Source organism: Buteo buteo, chromosome 4 (genome assembly GCF_964188355.1).
Source record: "Buteo buteo chromosome 4, bButBut1.hap1.1, whole genome shotgun sequence".
In the NCBI taxonomy this organism is placed as follows: domain Eukaryota; kingdom Metazoa; phylum Chordata; class Aves; order Accipitriformes; family Accipitridae; genus Buteo; species Buteo buteo.
The window spans coordinates 24,469,747-24,491,163 of record NC_134174.1 but is presented as its reverse complement, the minus strand read 5'-3'; the positions used below and the strand labels follow the sequence as shown (position 1 = coordinate 24,491,163).

General features: G+C 38.0%; 1 protein-coding gene across 1 annotated transcript in view; it reads right to left on the bottom strand.

The window, feature by feature from the left end:
* ATP6AP1 (ATPase H+ transporting accessory protein 1) overlaps window positions 1–21,417 on the bottom strand; it is a 54,398-nt gene that overhangs the window by 25,011 nt on the left and 7,970 nt on the right. Inside the window, exons 4-6 of the mRNA XM_075026799.1 lie at window positions 14,877–15,070; window positions 13,780–13,823; window positions 8,507–8,592 (exon numbers count right to left, since the gene is read on the bottom strand). Coding sequence (XP_074882900.1) covers window positions 8,507–8,592; window positions 13,780–13,823; window positions 14,877–15,070 — 324 coding nt within the window. The remainder of the gene's footprint in view (window positions 1–8,506; window positions 8,593–13,779; window positions 13,824–14,876; window positions 15,071–21,417) is intronic.

Here is a 21,417-nt window from a genome sequence, read left to right as displayed (position 1 = left end):
AACAGTCTAATACTTCAGGGGATCGCAGGCAGGGTAAGAGTTAGAAAGTAGAGAAAAACACAACCACTAGATGCATAAATGTAGTAGGTCTAGAACAGTGCAACAAAATGTCTTCCTACCACAAAACACTGAATTTCTAAAATCGAAACATTCTGTGGCACTACATAAGTGAATGAATTGTTTTCTAAAATGAAAAGAAAGATAGAATATGATACGCCAATTGAAACTAAAATGAAATAATCTGGGTTTCTTCTAACTACTCTTAACTGTGTTACAGATTGGATGCACTAAAACTTGGGGGTTTGTTATTCTCCCATCAGATCTCACACACTTCCAAGGATCAGGAACCTGCATGTTACCAGTTACGGGCAAATTTTTATGTCATGTGTTCGTAAAGTGCGTGTTTGTTTCTCTAACGTCTATTCCTTTAGCACAGACAACTGAGGCTGCAGTAGAAATCAAATGGTGCAGGCTGTAAATGCTTTCGCCAGTGCATGCGGCATCCCTGTGGTTACACCAGCTGGTTCTTTTACCAGCTTTATTCATTTAATTCCCTACAATGGGAAGGAAGACAAAAAGTACTGCAGGTAGATGTTTAGGTCAAGGCTGCTCTGACCACGTGCGGGGGCTATGTAGCCACACAGCACCAAGCTCCTGGCTCTTCAACCCTAGGAGCATGTTGGAAGGAGAGACATATGCTGTGATCCTCTGAGTGGATGGGATCATTTCCCATTTCTAACCCTTTGCTTCCCCAGACTGGGAATGCATGTCTGCCTCTGGAAAAGATCATGCCTATGGGCTTTGGTACCTGGAGAAGGTGCTGAAGATACAAGTCTCTGTGCTCAGTGGCAGCGATGAATGGAGAAAGGATTCAAATTCCCCAGAGGCAACATGCAGGTCCTTAATCACAGGCATCTTGAGAATCCCGTTTCACTAACTGAAAGTAGGGAAAACTGCACCAACTTGGGGTGCTACCTACCGGATTTCCAGCTGACACAATCACTTTTTGTTATGGATTTCCTGGTTGCCAGTAGAACAATGATTTATGTGCAGCAATCATGTTTTTTGATGTGGTAATTATTTTCATTTTCAAAAGTGGCAATTCTACAGCAACCTGATAGGTGAGCATGAGGAGGAAAGTCTGGGAGTTTCCTTTAGTGGAGCTTTGTTTAGCCTGTTGGCTGCCTCTTCTGGCTCATGGCCTTTAGTTAAATAAGTTACATATTACCTTTCACATTCCTGTCCCAGAAAAATGCTATGCCAATATCCCAACCCTCCACTGCCAAGACACAAGACCAGTTGAACTGTGTGAGACCAAAGGTCCACCTAGCTCACTGCCAGTACTACTGATAGTAACTGGCAGCTAAAAATAAGAAAAGGGTAAATACAAACAATACTTGTCCCAGGACACCCTCCTTGATTTCTGTAATCTTTGGGTTAGAAACCTTCAGAGCTGAAGGTTGCATTCAGATGAACACATGTAATAGGATCTACCTTCCATCCTTTCTTCCTGTCTTTCCTTCATCAGTTCACCAAATCACTGAAATCCATGCACTTTTGCCACCCAAAAATTGTTAATTTTGTTTCTTTAAAGGAATTTAGTGGTCTTGAATTCCTATGTTATGGTCTGCGAGCAGTGATAATCATGAATACTGGCCAGAGGCAGTGAATAATTGTTTCCTGTTTAGCCTGTTCATGTTATTGGTGCTTTTATTTATCATTTACCTCTTGAATTGCCAATTTTTCTAGCTAAAATATTTTCATCTTGCAGTTCTGCTGTATGCCTTTGGAGATGGGGTGGCCAGAATCACACACACTATTCCACTGGCTGACTTGCACCCACCAAGGACTTACTGAACTAATTGACGCTTGCTACTTTGCCCTCCTCCTTTCCAAATGACTGGTAACACTGTTCACTATCCATCCCACCGCTGACTGCTGGGATGTTCCAAGAGATCTACCCACATTTGCACCATAATCTCTCTTCTGAGAAATAGCATCCACTCACCACAGTGTAATATGTCTATTTAAGTTTTTCCTTATGTGTGTTACTTTCCTTCATACTGGATTTCATCTGTCTTTTTATCACCCAGTAACGCAGTGCTGTGAGTGGTTTCTCCAACTTGTCAGTGTATCAGCAAACTCTGGCACCTTTGGATTTCAGCCCCCTTTCCATACTAACGCTGACTCTGTTGAACAGCACAGGTATCAACATCAGTCCACAGGGAATTCCACTGGTAATTACTCTCCACTGTAAATGTTGATCCTTTGGTTTTATCCTTTTTTTCTACCCTTATTTTTTTTATTTCTGTCCCAAAATAATTTCACTTTTTTTACCTTTCTTACTGTAGCAACTGGATCACTTTTACTTATGTATTTTATGCCTCTCAAAGAACACCAAATCCATACTGTATTTTCTTCATATATGCACATATTTATTACTTTAGTTTCAACCAATTTTGTCAGTACAGAACATATGTTTCCTGGCTGTATTTGTTCAGCGATACGGAGCCTCTTTTTAAACCCCATGTCACACTTGCCACTTCCTGCTCCTCTGGGATAAAGGCCAAACTAATTTATAATTTTTATATATACATATATTATATAAATTATAGTTTATAAATTATACATTAGAAATCTTGGCAATTTATAGTCTTGTAGATTCTTCTTTAATTTTATTTAAAACTTAGGTGAAAATTATCTGACCCTGGTAATATGATACTACTAATTTTATCGATTTATTCTGAAATCTCTCCTACTACCACATCAGTAACAGCAAAAGTTTTTGAGTTTTGATGATTACTGGAAAAAAGTCTTTGAAGTGAGAACTTCTTTGTGTTCCACCACAGAGATTATCAACAAACAGGCTCATTTGGCTTTGTGTTGTCACTCATTTTTCTGAGTTCTTCTTTGTCTTTCAAAAATGCTTTTTGATGTATAGTTTGAGCTTTTAATACATTGCATTTAAACAGTTTGAATACTATCTATAGACAGAGTCAGTCAACATAATTACAGGACCTTACCAGGCAATTCACCAAATCACTGATATATGAATCATTTCAGGTTTAGGATTAAATCTTTAGGTTAAATCATGTCACTTGGATGCTGTGTTTCGCCTCAGCCTTCAAAGACTCTATTCCTAGAGTAGGATTCTATATTCCTAGAATATAACATGCCTACCAACATGCCATATCAATATGCTTGTTTACAGTTACACATTCTATTTATTCTACCCTATTTTAGCCTTAAACCTTTATTTTGATCTAAATTATTATGTTTATGACCTCTGCCTATATATTTTAAAGAATATTCTTTGCTATTTTTATACCTGCATTTTACCAATTTCTGTTTTTTTCCTAAGACAGAATTCACTCTCCCCTGTACCCTTCTTTACCATCCCTCCCCCACTCAAATTTTCCTCGTCCTTGGCTTTAAATGCCCTCACCACTTTTTAATTTGGTGTGTACAGAACACCTGTATAGGCTTCATCTATGCCTTAAAAAGTTAGTTAGCAACTGAAAATAAAAAAGATTGTTCTGATCAGATAAGAATAATAGTTTAGTTCTATGCTGTTCTTCGTTTCCCAGTTAAGTCAATAAGAATACATATATAAAAACATAAATATAAAATGAAAGCTAAAGTTGCAAAAATGTTTAAAGTGAGTGAATCTTAATGCCCTAGGGCAAAGTCTAGGGTTAAAGGTAAAACACTAGTTTTCAGTTATTTCCCTGAATTCCCCACTAACACATGGAATGAATCATACAGAATTGCTAGCAAGCATTTCTCTCATCCTTGTGTTCAATTTCCAAGCTAATTTGGCTAAATGTTTGTTCATTTTTTCTCGCTCTAGAGTGACACCTAACTGGCTTCAACCAGTCTTAAGCAGTTCCTCTGTAATTATTTAAAAAGACTCTACCTCTATTAAGTAGAAAAAAAGCTGAGTTAGCTAGGAAATAATTAAGTGCATATTCTTCATCTACAAGTTAAAGTTTATTTTTTATTATAATGGAATTCTTTAAGTGGGGAGAGGAGACAACTAAAGGATAAGGAATTCTTGTGGTTTCTTCTTTTAGGTTGGAAGCACTGATGCTTTATTATACTATGTCAAACCATAATTGCTCCTTCAAATGTAAAAAATACAAGAGTAAATGAATAAGGCAATTCCCGTGGTCAAGGATGCATGACAACATCCACCCTGCAACTCCAACTCTAGCAAACGGCATTATAAGCATTTTTATGACATTGGGTTCATGGGAAAGATCCCATTATATAATGTTTGAGTATATTAAATAGTTAAAAGCATTTCATTAATCAGAAGCTGTGAAGTCAGTGGGGTGGCTGTTGCAGAGTTTAGTTTCCTCAGAGTGATGAACTGAACAGTCAACAAAAAAGAGAGGAGCTGGATGTAAGTGGAAGACACAGCACTGCAAAATGTAATGCATTTTAAAAAATGCATTAGGTAGAAGGCAGAAACAAAGAAAATGCAACCACAAGCACTTGTCAAAGATAAAACTCTTTCATACTGTTTTCAGCTGGAGTGCACATCAATAGCACCTGAGGATACCTTCAAGAGACACTTTTCAAGAGTCAAATGCAACCACTTGCGCTGCAGATGCCCATGTTACTTAAGGCTGAATAAAATTCCTGTAACTCATGTTGCTTGGCTCTGAGTGGGATCAAAGACTCAACACGCTTAAATGCCAACTAGAGGAGACAGCTTGTAGAATGAAGCAGTCAAAAGCCCACGGTAGCTGAAACTCTCTGAAAATGTGGAGGCAATAGAGAAAGTTTAAACAGCACTTCACAATGCATCTGTAAAAAGTAGAGTCAGCAAAATAAATATCAGCTGGGAAGTAGCCATAAATCTCCTTTTGACAACATGTGGTTCCTCAGCATTCAATCTAACTGGGAAGAAACAACTATGAAACCGTCTTGCAGAAGTTTCAGAAGCAAACTTATAAAAATATGACATGGACATCACGAGGATCTGAAGGATGGGAAATGTGATGAGATTTTTGATTTGAAGCATATCTGTCTTTCAATCACTGCAGACTTTTTAACCTCTCCAATTACAACAGCACAGGTAAAATTATACATTACAACCAGAAGCCAAAAAACTAACTAGCAGCAAGCACAAGTAGAGGGGTGACTTTGATCATAGTCCCCAAGAACACAAAAATTCATATATTCGTAAGATCTCCTGATCCCAGAGTGGAACAAGGGACTGCAGAGGGGTTTGATTCTCCTGAAGAAAAACAAGCTATCGAATGAGTTTCAAAGGGAAGAAAGGTCTTGGCAGGAGACTCCTCAATTCTTGGGATAAGTTTCTGGTTTTTTAATGGAAAAGATGAGAAATGTTGAGTGCGAGTTGTCTGACTAAATGTATATGTCGAGATCTGACCTAAGCATGAGGACTGCCTTTATGGTTGTCAGAGACAAAGGAGATTATGAAGGGTGAGTTTCATCTCATCCTGCAGCAGTCCCCTACAAAATAGGTCAGAAGGATCATACCCTAAAAAGTCTTTGATTGTAAGGAGAACCCTGGTTGATGACTTCAGATGTAGGCAGTTGCACTTCACTTGCCCAGAATTATGTGATACAAATCACTCCCAATGTCAGCCCAACTCAGCCAGACCTCAGCAAAGCCTTTTAGAACAAGAGTTGCAAGACATGGCAGTAGCCTTGTTGGAGGAAGGCAGCTCCTTTACGACATGATGGGATATCCAGAGGAATGATCAACTGCTTAGTGAAACCATTTCATGTAGGTCACCAAACAGCCTCTGTTTCAGGGTCTTAATTCTGTCTTCCAGCTTCAAATGCTGAAACTGGAACAGAGCAAGAACCAGCCTGAATAAATCTCCATCGTGCATTGGGGTAATTAACTGATAACTATGATAGCCCAAAGGGATCTGTGGCTGCACTGACTAAACTAAACAGCTCTTTCTCATCAAATCAGAAAAGAGACTCAATCATAGGGGAGTTTTGATTCCTGTCTCATTAATTCACTTTCTGCAAAGCCAATACCAGTCTGGAATCTTTTCCAATATATGCATTTCTCACATTTATTTTTCTCTGCTTGAGGCAACGGAAGAATGAGTGAATGTAATAAGATGATGCTATGAAGCCATTAACTGCCCAATAGCAAGGAGGTAGAGCTATCAGGCGAGAAGTATCTCATAGCCCCAGTGTTTGGGAGCTTCACTGCATAAAATTAATTTACCTGATCAGAAGGAGCTGCCTTTTTTTTTTTTTTATGTGTCATGCTTAAAGCTCATTTCCTTCATCAGTGAGAAAAAGCCAACTTAGTAAATGCAAATCTTTCATACTTAATGATTGCTATTGATTCTCAAATGTACTAAGTAATGTAAACTCTTTTCCCATACGATCAAAGCCTTTTACTTCTCATATATAGTGATCTCGGTTATCACTGGGGAGTGACCCTGTAACTTCTAGATCATGGAATATAGTCTTTATAGCTTAAGCAAAGGTAGTTAGTCCTTTAGCTTAGGGTTGTGAAACAGTTCACACCTCCTGCAGTTCAAGCACAGCCAAAGATATGCAATACATACTAAGAAGAAGTTACATGCAAATGTACAGACCAATGAACCCTCAAAGGTACTTTCCATTTTGCCTTTTCTAGCACTGTACAGAAGCTGATAACCTTGAATGCACTGAAATAACTTAAAGTTATTGTGAGGGGAAAAAATATGTTTCAAATGGTTTTATATGGCATTGAATTTACAGAATTGAGAAAAGTTTAAATTGCTTATTTTTTTTAAATGCAAAACATCTTAAAATGCATTGCTTTAATTATTTAAAAGTGCTCCAGTTGCTCAAACTAAGTCACTTTCATTTAGAAAGCCTGTTGAAATATGCATAGATTTAAAATTCAACAAACTTTTAAAATTGCTCAAAAAATTCCTTCTCTTGACACCAATTCTTTCATTAATTAAAAATATTTTTCATTCCAATTGTTCTAAATGCAATTTTCAGCTAAGAATGCCCACTTCCCTTTGATTTCAAACAAAGAAAAGAGCCACAATAACGAAGTAATTTTTATTTTTATTTTGGATCTTTGTTAAAAAAATTTTACAAAAAAGGTAGATCAAAAATCCTGGACTCATGTCCTCTCCTTTACCACAAAAACATACAGCACAGGATATCAAGGTGAGCTTGCTTCCTCATGCTGCTCTGTCTTTGTATTCTGTCTGGTCTTCAAAACCCAGTCTCTGGAAATTTCACAGGGTGGATTATTGAAGAAAGTTCTTGTTTTTCTTCAGTAGAACTAGCTCTTTTCCCAGAGTCTGAAGGGACTATTCTAATCATCTTGTTGGATAGCCAGAGATTCAAGATCCTACCTCCCGGCAAAAACCCAGAGTATTTCTGATTGAACATAGAAGACCTTTGGGGGGTTCATCCCCTTTTGGCTTAAAGAACATTTATGAAGTGCAATCAAGTTGCATCTTACTCTTCTTTTGGAAAAGCTAAAAGGACTTCACTCCATACTCATTTAAAACAGGTTTTCTAGGTTTTGTTCTTGTGTTAAGAACAGTTGTGAATTTTTCTTAGTGTTCCCTCCTGAAAACCCTCCATCTTCTCAAGATCCTGTCTGCAGTGCTCACACTAGATCTAGACAATCCCACTAATGGCTTTCCTGTTGCCTAAACCAAGGAAATTATACCTTCTGTATTCTTAAATGACATTATCTTGAGTTTTAATTAAAATTCAGATTAAATTAAGCTTCATATTAGAAGCTCAGATGTGTTACCACTGGAACACATAGCTTGCTTTCAAACAGTTGTTGATTTTTAAGACACAGCCCATCCCTCATATGCCTCTCTTCTTAGAGGAAACTGTATTCCGTTATCCTCAAGGCATGACTGTCTTCCATTTAACTGCCTTAAAATTAAAATTTGAAAATTTCTTGATTACAACCTGTATGCCATACAAAACAGATAACTCTGCATGAATAACTATCCTGCGTTGCTACTTACTGCTAACATAATGTGATGTGATCTATAAGTGATGTTCTGACTATCAGCAAGGGTGAAAACTTTACCTTCCAGTTGTAAATACCAAGCATTGACTAAAAGGAATGAAACCTGTTAATTTAAAAAAGGATTCATTAGTAGCCTTCAATTAATTAACAACACTCCCTCTTTACTGACCAGGCACACTAAGAAGCTCGATAAGGTTCCACGTAGACCTTACTATAAAACCATTAGAGTTAAATGGAAAAAAAAAATCTAAAATTACAGTCCTTAAAAACAATAATAAGTTCTGAAGACAGTGGCAGATTTATGGTCTCCTAGAACAGTAAAACTTCAATAGTTATGTGGTGTAGCTATTGTACATGAAAAATCATACAATCATTTCTGGTCAAAACCTCATCTAATACAGACTGCTTGGTTGTGTAATCTTGAAAATCATCTACAGCATTCCTCTGTAAACATAAAGTTGTTAGATGCCAAAAATATGGCAGTTCTAGGCACTGAAGATTACTCACCCTTGAAGGTCTCACTGCAGTATAAATTACTGAAAAATGAATCCCTCGTTCCTGCAGATCCATGGTCAGTCTTCCAATTATTTTTTCTATAAATAGAAACATGTATAATTTAACAAACTCTGTAAGCTGAGAAAGCTAAAATCCCACAGTAGTTGGAGAGAGGTAATGAGCTAGATGTTTAAGCTTATTTAGTTTATTTAAGCAATTTAGGTGCTCGTACCATTTATATGCCAATAGGTACAAATGGAATAAGACATGTTCAGTGTCTTGAAAAATGCAAAATTTCAGTAAGAAAATACAAAACAAATACATTACAACAGTTCAGAAAAAGGAGTGATTTTGAAACTGAAAAGTAAATACCAGAGAAAAAATACCTGAAAGGTTGAACATTGGGCAATTAAAAGCAAGAGCAGAAGAAATCACTTAAGAGATGACAGCAGGATGCATATACTGTTAGTCAAGTGACCAGTTAATAAATAAATAATAAAGCTTAAGCAGTATTATTCTGGGAATTACAAAGTACACAGAACCAATCACTGTGAAGCAATACTCAAAACATAGTGCTTAGTTTGGGGCATGATATGCATAATATTGGCAGCAATATTCCTTTTTTCTTCAATGGATTTAAAGCCTGACTCTACACCCTCAACAGCATATGGAAAATTTTGCTGTTGACTACAGTGGAGGCTAAAGGAGAAATATGGTGGAATATTTCTGAAAAAGGAAGGAAGTCAAGTAAGGGAGGACCTTTCAAAGAGGTTCAAAGGCACCTCTACAGAAGATCCACTTTTAGTTCTGAAACCACCGGCAGTTGTGACAAATACTTACAACTGATAAATGTTTTCAAGCTGTATGCAGAAATTTTAACATCTGCTTATGGTAAGGAGCATAACAGTTGTGAATCAAGAACCATGATTAGTGTTAATATTGGGACTGACAGAGAAATAAGCAAGCTGACCCACATTTACTGTTTCAGTGCCTTCCCACTTCTCATCCATGTACCAATCTGGTGAATGGATATTTTATAGCCTGGACATACAGGCTTCTCAGATTTCAAGGTTACACATTACAGAAATTGTATTTCATTTTCAGGTACTGAAAGTTGACCTTATATTATTATCCTTTTTAACCTCTTCTATTTACAGTAATTATGGTCTCCTGGCTGAGTAAAATGCTTAGCTTTTGTAAAAATGCAAGCCTTGTTTTTTCTGCAGGGTTTTAACCAAATTGATTTCATCATATCAGTCAAGAATCATAGCTATGTAAATTTTCCTTCTAAAAAATTATTGCTAAAAGGATCTACTATAAGAAACGGACTTACTCAGAAAAACAACTGCTTATGTACTACTACCGCAATTATATTGGGTGTGGAGATCCAAGGCATTACATAATGTAGATTTTGTATTCTATATGCACACAGTGCAACTCACTGGAAATTCTCAGCAGCCTCAGCTAAAATTTGTGGAAGAAAAAATAATACATAGAAAAACGCATAGATTGTCTTTGTTTTTTCTTTCATTAAAGGAACCAATTGCTTTCTGAAATAACATGTTATTTGCATTTCACTTCAGTAAGGAGCTCCGTGTAACTATAGTTACCAGTAACATCTATAACTCTTGCCTTTAGGAAGATTCTAGAGGCAATTCCTTCATTTGGAGAAGCTGCTGTGAACACCCTTATGACAGCAGAGTTGATATAGATCTTTGTTTGCCTGTGATCAAAACTCTACCTTGCTTATGAAGTATTTGCAAATTCTTCAAGGAAAAGGGTCCAGATTGTCCACAGTATTTTAAAGCACCTAAATTACATGCCTACATGGGAACATTAGTCATCTCAGGCTCTTTCTTTAATGGAACAAGAGGCATCTCCAGATGGTGATATTGATGTTAGAGTGATTTTAGAGTGGCTCTATTGAAGGTTTTTTTTATTATTATTTTAGATAGCATGGATCAAGGAAACACTACATAGATGTATGAATGTAATATAGTTGGTCTAGGTGTCCTGGTTTCAGCTGGGATAGAGTTAATTTTGTTTCTAGTAGCTGGTATAGAGTTATGTTTTGGATTTAATATGGGAGTACTGTTGATAACACACTGATGTTTTCAGTTGTTGCTAAGCAGTGTTTATACTAAGTAAGTCAAGGATTTTTCAGCTTCTCATGCCCAGCCAGCAAGAAAGCTGGAGGGGCGCAAGAAGTTGGGAGGGGACACAGCCAGAGCAGCTGACCCAAACTGGCCAAAGGGATATTCCATAACATGTGATGTCATGCCCAGTATATAAACTGGGGGGACTTGGCTGGGCAGCGGATCGCTGCTCAGGAACTAACTGGGCATCAGTCTGTGAGTGGGGAGCAATTGCATTGTGCATCACTTGTTTTGTATATTCCAATCCTTTTATTAGTATTGTTGTTTTATTATTGGTATTATTACCATTATTAGTTTCTTCCTTTCTGTTCTATTAAACTGTTCTTATCTCAGCCCATGAGTTTTACCTTTTTCCTTCTGAGTCTCTCCCCCATCCCACTGGGTTGGGGCGGAGTGAGTGAGCGGCTGCGTGGTGCTTAGCTGCTGCCTGGGGTTAAACCACGACACTAGGGTAACACCTTCAATTAGCATAACTGCCTGCATCTGTGCCTTGGTGGAAGGATTAAACCTTTTTCCAGCTCACTGAAGACATATCCCTTGAATTTCACCAGGGAGTGCAGGATTAGTGCTATTATTAATTTCTAATCTACCTTAATTTCTTTGTGTGATTTTACACGTGGATGGAAGGGATGGAAGAAACTAAATGAGAAGAAATGTTCTGGAAGGAGAAAAGAGAAAAGAAAGGAAGAGTATGAACTATGAACAAGAGTGAAAGAATAGAAAAGAGCAAGATGAGAGGGGGAAAATGGGAAAGAAGAGAAAGAGCAGAAAGAGGAATGCACTGAGAATCAGAGTGGAAAAAGGAGTACATGCAGTAGCAATTAAAGAGCCTCATCTTATGCCGATGAAGTCACAGGAAGCTTTGCCATTGATTTTGAGGTATGCTGGATCCAGCAGGTAAGACTGACATGACAGAATGCAACCTCCTCCTGAGCAGAGAAACGTTTAGGAAAACAGGCAAAAACTGAGTAATAATGTCAAACTCTACTGCATGCAAAAGAAAGAAAAAAGAAATACTAAAAAGAAGCATAAAGAAAGCAGTAAGTCTGAATCCCTTGAAACTTGAGCAGATTTGGATTCTGAATTCCAGTTTGGATTTTGTAATGAGCGTCATTTTAATAACGTGCTAAAAACCTCAGCTTACTCCAGCTTCTAGATATTTCAGAACAGCACATTTCTCTTGGGCAGTATCTGAGACCATTTGTTCTGTCTTACAGAGCTTCCTGTCTGCAGTGAGTAAAACAGCAGGAGAGATTTCTCTGACATTTTATTACATCGGATTTTAAAACCCTTTACAGCAGAAAGGAAAGAAGTTGCTGTGACAAACATAAGAGGCTTTGTGAACTTCTAGGCATCCTACTACAGGTCTGCATTGTTTTTCTATGGGTTTACTGTTGGTACCACAAAAAAAAAATTACAAGCAATGTTTGTGGGTTAACAATGTCACATAGCAAGTATGTGACAAATAGTATTTTACGTTGCTTACCTAGGTAGGATCTAGCAGCAGTCCCTCCATAACAAACACCAATAACTCATGACCTCACAAGCAGTTCTGACCTTGAAGGGTGTCCTGACAGTAATATTTGGCAAATGACTATGGTTGTGCCGCAAACAGTATTTAGACATCTAGACCTGCTGGACCCGAGATTGCATGACTTGGAAGGCTGTGTTTGGAACACTTTACTACTTCTGCAATGCCTCTCTTCCGACGCTCTCCCACCTGCTGCACAGACCTTCAGGGGGATAAGTTTAAGGAACTGTGGCTCAGTAACTTTCATTTGAATTAAAACTTCCTGCTGATGTTATTTCCAGTTTTTATTCAGCAATGAATTGAGTGGCTGCTTTGGCAAATAAATCAGAAGGTGAGGATTCAGCCCACACTCCCACTTTTCTAGAGTACAGCTGACACACAGAATACTAAGTGCAGATTTTGCGCTTGGCCATACAAAGTGGAACATCTTCCCTGATCCACACACCTTTTTTCTGATAACAGCTAGTTGACACTAACTGGAAAGCTGGTATAGCCTGTTCCTCCATCATCCCACAGATCCAGCATTAACTTTGCTGTTCCAAAACAATGCGGCCTGAGATGAAGTTTGGGAAGCTTATTCTTGAGTTTGTCCAGCTGATGGAAGAAGTGTCCATAAAGAAAACGCTAATGTTTAGCCAAGGCCAGCATTAAGTCGAGGCTTTTCCTATCTAAGATGCTCTGGGGACAAGAAAAGAGAACTAAACAACTCCTCTGCAATTCAGAGATGGAAATCCAGCTGCTTATTGGAGTATAAAAAACACACTCATTTTGGAGTAGTGCAAAAACAAAGAGAAAAAGACACACCACTGATTTCAGTACTAAGGTACTTTCCCCTGATTTTCAAATCCATTTCTGATTTTACAGCCCCAGCTCTGGGCAGAAACAATCATAGGCACTAAGGACACTGTTTAATTGTCAGCCTACTACGCTGCGCTACACTGCACTGTTTGTCCCTGAAACTACCACTACAGTGATTTGCAGACTTTATAACTCGATCTCGAATTTAGAGTAGTAAGTAAAAGCCCTGCAAAAACCCAGATGCCTCTTGGTGCCTCTTCAGTGTATGGCATCTCTTTTTCAGCCAGATGCTAGGCAAGAAAACCAATAAAAGACTCTAAAATTAAAGGCTGTGAAGGACATCAGTATTGTTTTACAAAGACTAGAACATTTCATATTCATTCAGACACCCTCTGTTAAGACCAAGACCTTCAAAGTGCTGGATGAGTCTGACACCTCCAGCTCCTGGTGTGCGAGGTAAGATGCAAGGAGGCAGTCCAAGCTGCACGGAGATGCAGGGTTCAGCCTCTGAACTGGGGGATCTCAGAGCATGAGCAAAGGCCCATGCCTGAAGCAGACGTGAATTACCATTACATTTCAGGTCACAGAGCTGTGCCCATTTCAGTGGATTTTGAATCAGACACTCAGTACTTCAACACTATGATAATTGACTGCTTGAAAGTACTATAGATGGGGGGGAAAGAAAACTTTTAAATAGTAGTATTAAAGCAAATCCCAGGAACTAGAGAATACAATCTGCTCAAGTGAAAACATGGGCTTAAATGATGAAATGCTAGTTATATCTTGGTCATATTGCTTACCATTTTCAGCAACTGCTTCCAGGGTGGAAATCTCATTTAAACCACTACAAAAAGGGTGGGAGAAAAAGAATTTAAAATCTTTCTAGGCAAGAACAGTGTGAACTGGAAATGTACAAAGATACTGACTGGTAAAAGGATTACTGTCAGCGTCAGTGCCCCCATTGTTCTCTCATCTCCTCCTTATGACCTTTTTCTTCTGCAAAGCCATTAATAGTGCAAGGACCACATCTTCAGCTGATTCCTCAAACCGCTCAAACTTCCTTAGCTGCAGAGAAGCCAGTGATGTTATTTTGACCAATCTCTGTGCAGCTTTCTTTTCATTTGGTGTTGGCCCCTTGTGTAACATTTGTACGTGACCTCCTTAAAATGGATACCACCTCTTTTTTTGTGTAGTGACATGATAGCTATAATGGCACTTCCTTAGGACCCATTGATACATGCACCATATACTGATATGTACAAATGCCCAAGTAACAGGCTGGGAAGAAGAAAGAGCAGGAGAAGCTGAGCAGAGGGACTCGATACACCCATGCTTTATATTTTCTAAATATACATTCACCTGAAGGGACAGTCTATCTCTGTTAGATCACAGTTGTCATAGGCCTAGAAACATGAAGAATTATAGCCCTCCTCTTCCTTCTAGAGTGATGAAAACCAGTCTCTTTATTCATATTAACTTCAGGTTTGTCTGTATGTTTATTTGCTTGCTTATTTATCCTGTGAGGTTTCTTGACCCCTGGAATGCCTCCTAGCAATTAATTCTGCAGGTTAATCATGTGTTGCGTAAAATAATTCAGCCTTTCTACTAGAAGTGTGTTTCCATTTAGTTTTATTAGTTGTCCTTTTGTTCTCATATAATGAGGCAGACAAAATAGGAACGCCTGACTGACTTTCTCAACATAATTCATCTATTACACCTGGTTAGCTCATCAGGGGACTTTAAAAAACACCCAATTCACCCTTGCAAGAAAAACAACTTTGCTAACCCTGTAAGCTTCCGCTTTGGTTTTTATGTTTCCTGAACACACGTGACATTTTCAAAAGCTTTAAAAATCAAGCACACATGTGGGTCAGTTTTGTTTGTGACAAGCTCCTACCTGACAAGTGGTTGTAGCTGAACCACCAGTAAGTGTGGTTCAGGTGTATTCACTTCCAGCTGAGAGACATCAAGATTAGTTACGTTTGTTAACTTCCAATATCCTGACTCCAGAAGAAAGCTCAGAAGATACTTGGTAGCCTCGCAGTCAACAGCTGGCAAAACTAAAGATGAAGGAGAAGACTGAAGAATTTCCTGTAATAAATTTATGAAGAGTTTGTTTACTTGCTTAATAATTAAACACAAACTTTTTTTTTTAATGTATCCTTAATCTAATATTCAAGGTGAGGAACCACCATGGTAAACACTACCTGAGTTCTTACTAGCCTGATGCTGGCTGCAGGCTGCTCCTGGAAAGGGGCAGTGAAGGGACAACTGGGTTCCTCTTATTCCTGCACCTTCTTGGGGCAAGCTTAAGGCACTCAGTGACACCAAATTCTTACTGTCCTTTCCACACATGTGGTGGAAGAGGAGAGACAGATAGGTAGAAGTTCTTAAGCTAAGAATGTATTGGAGAGACAGGTTATGAACGCTGCCAGAAGCCAAGCTCATCAGACGATGAGCTAACTAAATGCCCTCAGAGGTGCGAAGGACCGATGTCAGACACCTCAAGTTCCAGCAGCTCTGTTCAGTACAGAGTCATACTTTGCATAATAAAAACCCTTCCTTTGTGTACATCCTGGTGGTACAGCACACAGTACAGCCAAATGTCTAATTTGTAACTATTAATTAAAGCAAGCTACATGTTTCAGGATCTACAGAACCTCCAGACACACACAAACAAACTTCATGTCATGTATTTTCTGTCTTTCTACTCAAAATACAAATTATAAAGCTCAGGTTGAACTGGTTCAAATAATCAAGCATCACGGTATCTATCACTTTATTTATAATTCTCATAGCTGGGTTTCTGATGAAAATACTTGAGTGAAATTAATTAAAAACATTCTCATTCTATAAATTTGAAACCTGGGTAGTCAGAAAACATCCTTCCAAAGATTTTTCTTGATAATAAAATTAACTTGAAATATTCAGGGAAAGAAAATGCAAGATGGAGACTTGAGAATGATCAAAATTAATGTACCTGAAATTTAATGTGAAAATTAGAATTTTTTTATTGAGTCCTAGTTTACAACTTGTTAACTTTGCTTTTGCATTTTCTACATTTAAGTCTAGATTGAGTCTGTCACTTGATCCAACATTCAGATATTCAGGTTGTTACAGACTCTCCCCCTCTAACTGATGCAAGTGTTGTAGTGCTGCTAACACTTTTTTTCCTCCTACTCCTTTTCCTTTTTGTCTGTTCTCTGGCTGCCTACCACTTTTCTGACCTGCTCTGGTTCTTTCTAATTGCTCACATGTTTTCCTTCGTAGGCAAAGGCTAGTTATTTTCACATTTCTATAGATGCTCATAAGGGAGGAGTATGCAGTATTGTCTGATTTGCCAGACTGATAGAAAAATAACTGCAGAAATTAAAATAGAGCAGAAAGAACAGATCTGGTCTGCAGGTCTTTGAGTAGCGTTTTTAGCACCGCCTGGAAGGAAAGGATGATACATTTCATTTTGGTTTGTCTGCATATATGAATTTAGAGCTAAAATTCTGAGCAGTAGTCAATTTTTTTATTTTCAATATTTTAATCCCTTGCCCCCTAGCAGCAGCCAGAATGGCAGCAGCCACTTCTTCCAAGGATATATATTAAGCAGATTACTCATTTATTGTAGAATAAGATATAAAATGCATCATTACTGACTAATATCTGAATTATGCCTCTGCTCCTAACCAATCCTGCACTGCCATCTGTCTCAGCTTCCAGCTGCTGGTATTCAACTGTTTTCCACCTGAAGGGCAGACACAGCTGGATATCTACTCATTAGCCTCAGCTAGCCATTCTGATCCCATGCTCCTTGCTTGTCCTCCTTGACATTTGGCCACTGCACACTTGTCTTTACAATACCCACACGTTGCTTTACGTATTTTAGGATTTCAACTGCCATGCATGTTCAAAACATGAGATCTCCAAAAAAAGGGTGGAGAATGAATAGGACTACTGACAAACACCTTATTCTGCTTTCTGCTAAAGGACTAGACAAAGAGGTACAATCATAGGGTAGCTAGGAAAGGGAGAGGGAAAGGGAAAGGGTAAGGGAAAAGGAAAAGGAAGAAAACCTCCTATTGTGCTGTTGGACTGATAGCAGAACTTCCTGCATTAAATGACAGAATCTTTAACCTGTCTATGGGCAGCTTACTCTGATTATGGGTACATTCACCTTCTTTAGTGTCCCCTGAAGCACCTCTCCTGAGTGAAGTATTACAAGAAGTTTCACTCTTTGATTACATATATTGCTGTTCCATTTTTTTTCAAGGTAGGTGTGGGATGACTCTGTCCACATTTCTAGCCATCCTGAAGCTAAGTAGCTGCACTATGATAAAGCTGTACTTGGACTTACTTGCCCAGCTCTGGTCTCAGTGTTACATTAACTGGATTGATATTACACCTAAGCAGTTTGAAGCTGGAATGGAGTACATCAGGTCTATCATTAAAAACCTATTGTTAAAATCTTTGTTAAAGACTCATGCATCCATCCATAAAAGATCGTGTAGGCGGACTTGTTGTTCTGAACTAGTTTATGTTTGGCATCAGAGCTGATAGACAGCCCTATAATAAAAATATTAGTTGGGAAAAAGGCTCCTGTGTCGGCTCTGGAAATATCTGGGAACCTACACCCAAAGTAGGCAGGCTTTTCCATGTGAAAGAGATCTTATAAATCTTCACCTTTTACCTGTGACTATGTCATTTAAAATATTTAAAAGTATTGTATTTATTTCCTACAGCATTGGTCGATAGGTTATCATAAAAGAGAAAAATCTATTCAAATAGATTTGGAAGCACACCTGTTTCTACACACAGTGGTAACTGCAAACAAAATGATCATTGTTGCATTTTAACTTTCTGATTACTATTAATCTTACAGACTTTTACACTGTACCTGTGTTCTCCAAATGTATGCATAAAGCTATATATTATGAATTTAATGAAAATTGATCTGATGTACTTTAGCTGCTAAAATATGTTGCAGCTACAAAAACTATTGTTGAACAAACCTCCATACCACCGTACTGTATGGTGGGAAACGTGACACCAGATTTTTTTTCAAGGGTTACAGACTGATCTGAGGAACTATAGAGAAGCAAACCTGAAGTGCAAGAGCGGGAAGACCTATTCCAAAGAATAACATACAGACTATAACAACAAGGAAAGATTACACTGGGAAAAAACTGAAATGGTTTTTGCAAAAAGAAGTTGTGCCTCACAGTTCTGCTGAAAATCTCTGAAGGAGTCAATAAGCATGTACACCAGGGAGTTCTAGCTGATAGATTGTACTTGGATCCACAAAAGGCACTCAGCAGAGTCTTGAGGCGAAGACTCCTAAAGAAATTAAGCTGCTTTAGCTTGAGAGAGGCAGTCTTCACATGGAAGTAGGTAAAGGATAGGTAAAGAGCAGGTAAAGAGATCACAAGCAAGGGGTAGAAAAAAGTACCTGTTACTGCACTAGGGTCTGTTCTGTTCCATATGTTCATAAATTATCTGGTAAAAAGGCATAAATGAGTTAACGAAATCTGCTGATTACACTGAATTATTCAAGATACTAAAGGCAAGGGCTGACGAATTGCAGAAGCAACTTCTGGTACAACCTCTTGGGCAACAAAGTAACTGATGAGATTCAATGTAAATTGATTTCAACAGAGCACAGGGTGAAAAAAAAAACCACCACTAAATTTATGTGCGCACTAAGAGATAATAGACTCAGAACTGAGTGTTACTCTTCAGTAACAAAACCTTAAGAGGCAGAACAGCTCTTTGAAAATGGCAATTCAGTGGCTGATATTGATCAGAATTGAAAAATCAAATATTAGTAGTTTTTTGGAAAAGGCTAGAGAACAAAGCACTATCATGTCACTGAATAAATCTACAATGAACTTACATCTTGATTATTATGCAGTTCTGCATGCCCCCTTGTCAAAAAATAATATAATAAAACTAAAAGAGGTAAAGAGAAAGGAAACAAAGACAATCAAAACTATAGTAAGATCTCTGTATCACACATGGCTAAATAGTACTCCTCAGTCTATGACCACTGAGTGAGGATACGATGGAGATATAGAACCACGAATGGCAATGACTTACAATAATAATTATGCAGCTGCACAGCTGGCCACTAATTGGAGTGTGTTACCATACAGTGCAGTTCTAAGGAGCTGAGCGTTGTTTGGGGAAAGTCAAAGCTAATATTAAAGAAAAATAGTTTGTAGGGTAGGTGACTGCTTGACAAAATGTTCCCCAAGTGCTAATCTTTGTATTTTATTATTTAATTAAAAAGTTCTTTGAATGTTTAAGATAAATGATCTACCTGCAAGATTCCTTTTGTATTAACTGGAAATAGAACTCTTTTATTGCATACAAACCCATTGATCCCAAAAGCTCAGAACAGCTGCTAATGTAGCTGAACAAATCTAATATCTGCAAATGTCTCTGTGGTTTACAAGCCTATAACTCTTTTACAAATAACACTTCCTTATTGTAGTACACATGCTGCTACATGCACATATACCTTCTAAATGACATCTCCAGTTTAGGTTTGTGAATAAAATTGCATTTCTGAAGTTCAAAAGGAGCATACTCAAGTGACACAGAACGTCTATTATAGCTTAATGAATCACTTGTATAATAAAGAGTGTGAAGGTATAAAAATTTGTGATTATGCAACATCAAAAATTCTAATTTCCCCAGTGAGAAAATTCAGACCTGACCTTCACTTTGTCCTGTGTTCTGTGAATATTACGATAGAGTCTTTCATAGCATGATTAAGAACGGATTTCTTTCCCAAAGTAGCTCAAGCGGAGTGCAACTGAACAAATTTTTGCAGCCTCTGTTACATCCAAGATGGAACTGGATGATTATATAGATCCTTTCTGGCCCTAAAAGCTAGAATTCTATGCAATAGATATTGACAAAATTCTCCATATGAGCACCTAGGTGAAAAAGAAATATTTAATTTATACATCTCGTTTTCTTTCACTCAACTTACAGCACCTCACCCCCACAAAACTATGCTAGAAAAGTATTAAGATTGCCAAGTCCAACCGAAAAAAAACTAGGAAGTACTGGAGTTAAGGAAAGCAATTTGTCAAAGAAACTTTCCAGTTTTAAAGAAGCTGTAATGAGAAAAAGTTTCTCAGCTCCAAGACAGAAAGGGAACAGAGGCAAGGTCAGAAAGCAAACAAACTGTTACTGACATTTATTCAGCTTGTTGAAAACCTGGGTTTAAATCTTTGCTCTGCCAGATACAGACCAAAGATTTACTTGAACACGATCCTTTAGCTGAGGACCTCCTCACTAGCCCTCAGTAGGTCCCCAATCCACTCAGTGTACCACCCAATTTCTGAACCCATCAGTCTCTGGACTCATCTATAAGCTGTATCTACAGTGCTGATGGAGTCCTGAGTACAAGTCAAAAGAATAAGGTTTTAAATACTTTAATTTCCCCCCTCTTAAACATCCAGGGCCTACTTAAATAAAACCACCACATCATTAGGAGCTTGCAATGCCACGTGTACATTTCACACAGCTTCCGAAATCAAACCAGTTTTGCAGTCAGGCAGCAACAAAATTTGCTCCAGACACAGCCTTGCATGGATTTTAAACCCAGAGAAAATAAGGCATACCAGAGAAGTACCAGTAGATCTGCCTGTGGACACGACTGCTGATCCTTACACTACAAATGACTATTACTCCCGTTCATTCATCAGAAAACCCATGTACATCCTCTGAATAGTTGTTTTTGTGCCAGCATCAGCATTACAATGCTGTTATACGGCAAAGAGATGAAGATCTCCAGTATCAGTGATACAAGGAAGACGTGACGTTCTTAGACAGTATAGATGCAGAGACAGGTAATATGTGAATATTTATGTATTTAATTACACATACAGCTTGCTGTGTGGTGCTTGGGAATTTGCAGTTCCTCATGTGCTGATACCAGTTACATTACTAATAGCTCTGTTCATACTGCACTGCCTGCAGGAATGCCTTTATGACTTCCATGTGTGAACACTTCCTTTGCCTAATTACATTTCAATAAACTGTCATGTAAGTACAACCATAGATGCTGTGCACAAAATCCATAAACCGCCTCAGTGAGGACAGAAGAAGCTGCTGACCGGCTCAGGACTCTGTGTTAGATGCTGTGCCCAGAGTTTATTTCAAATTACTCAAGTAGCATGACTTTTTTTCATGAAGATTAAAGCAATCCAATATCTAGTCATATATTAACCACATTCAAATATGAAACAGTTAACTCCCTGCATGAGCTTCAATTTCTATGAAAATAAAATGGATGTTCAATTCTGAAAATCAGGAATAAATAATTGATTTCTATAATTTCTTTTCTTCCTATGTCATCAAACCAAAATTTGGGGGTGTCAGTCTTGAAGTTGATATTGGTTTTTTACAATACAAAATTGCAGCATGTTTAGGAACAA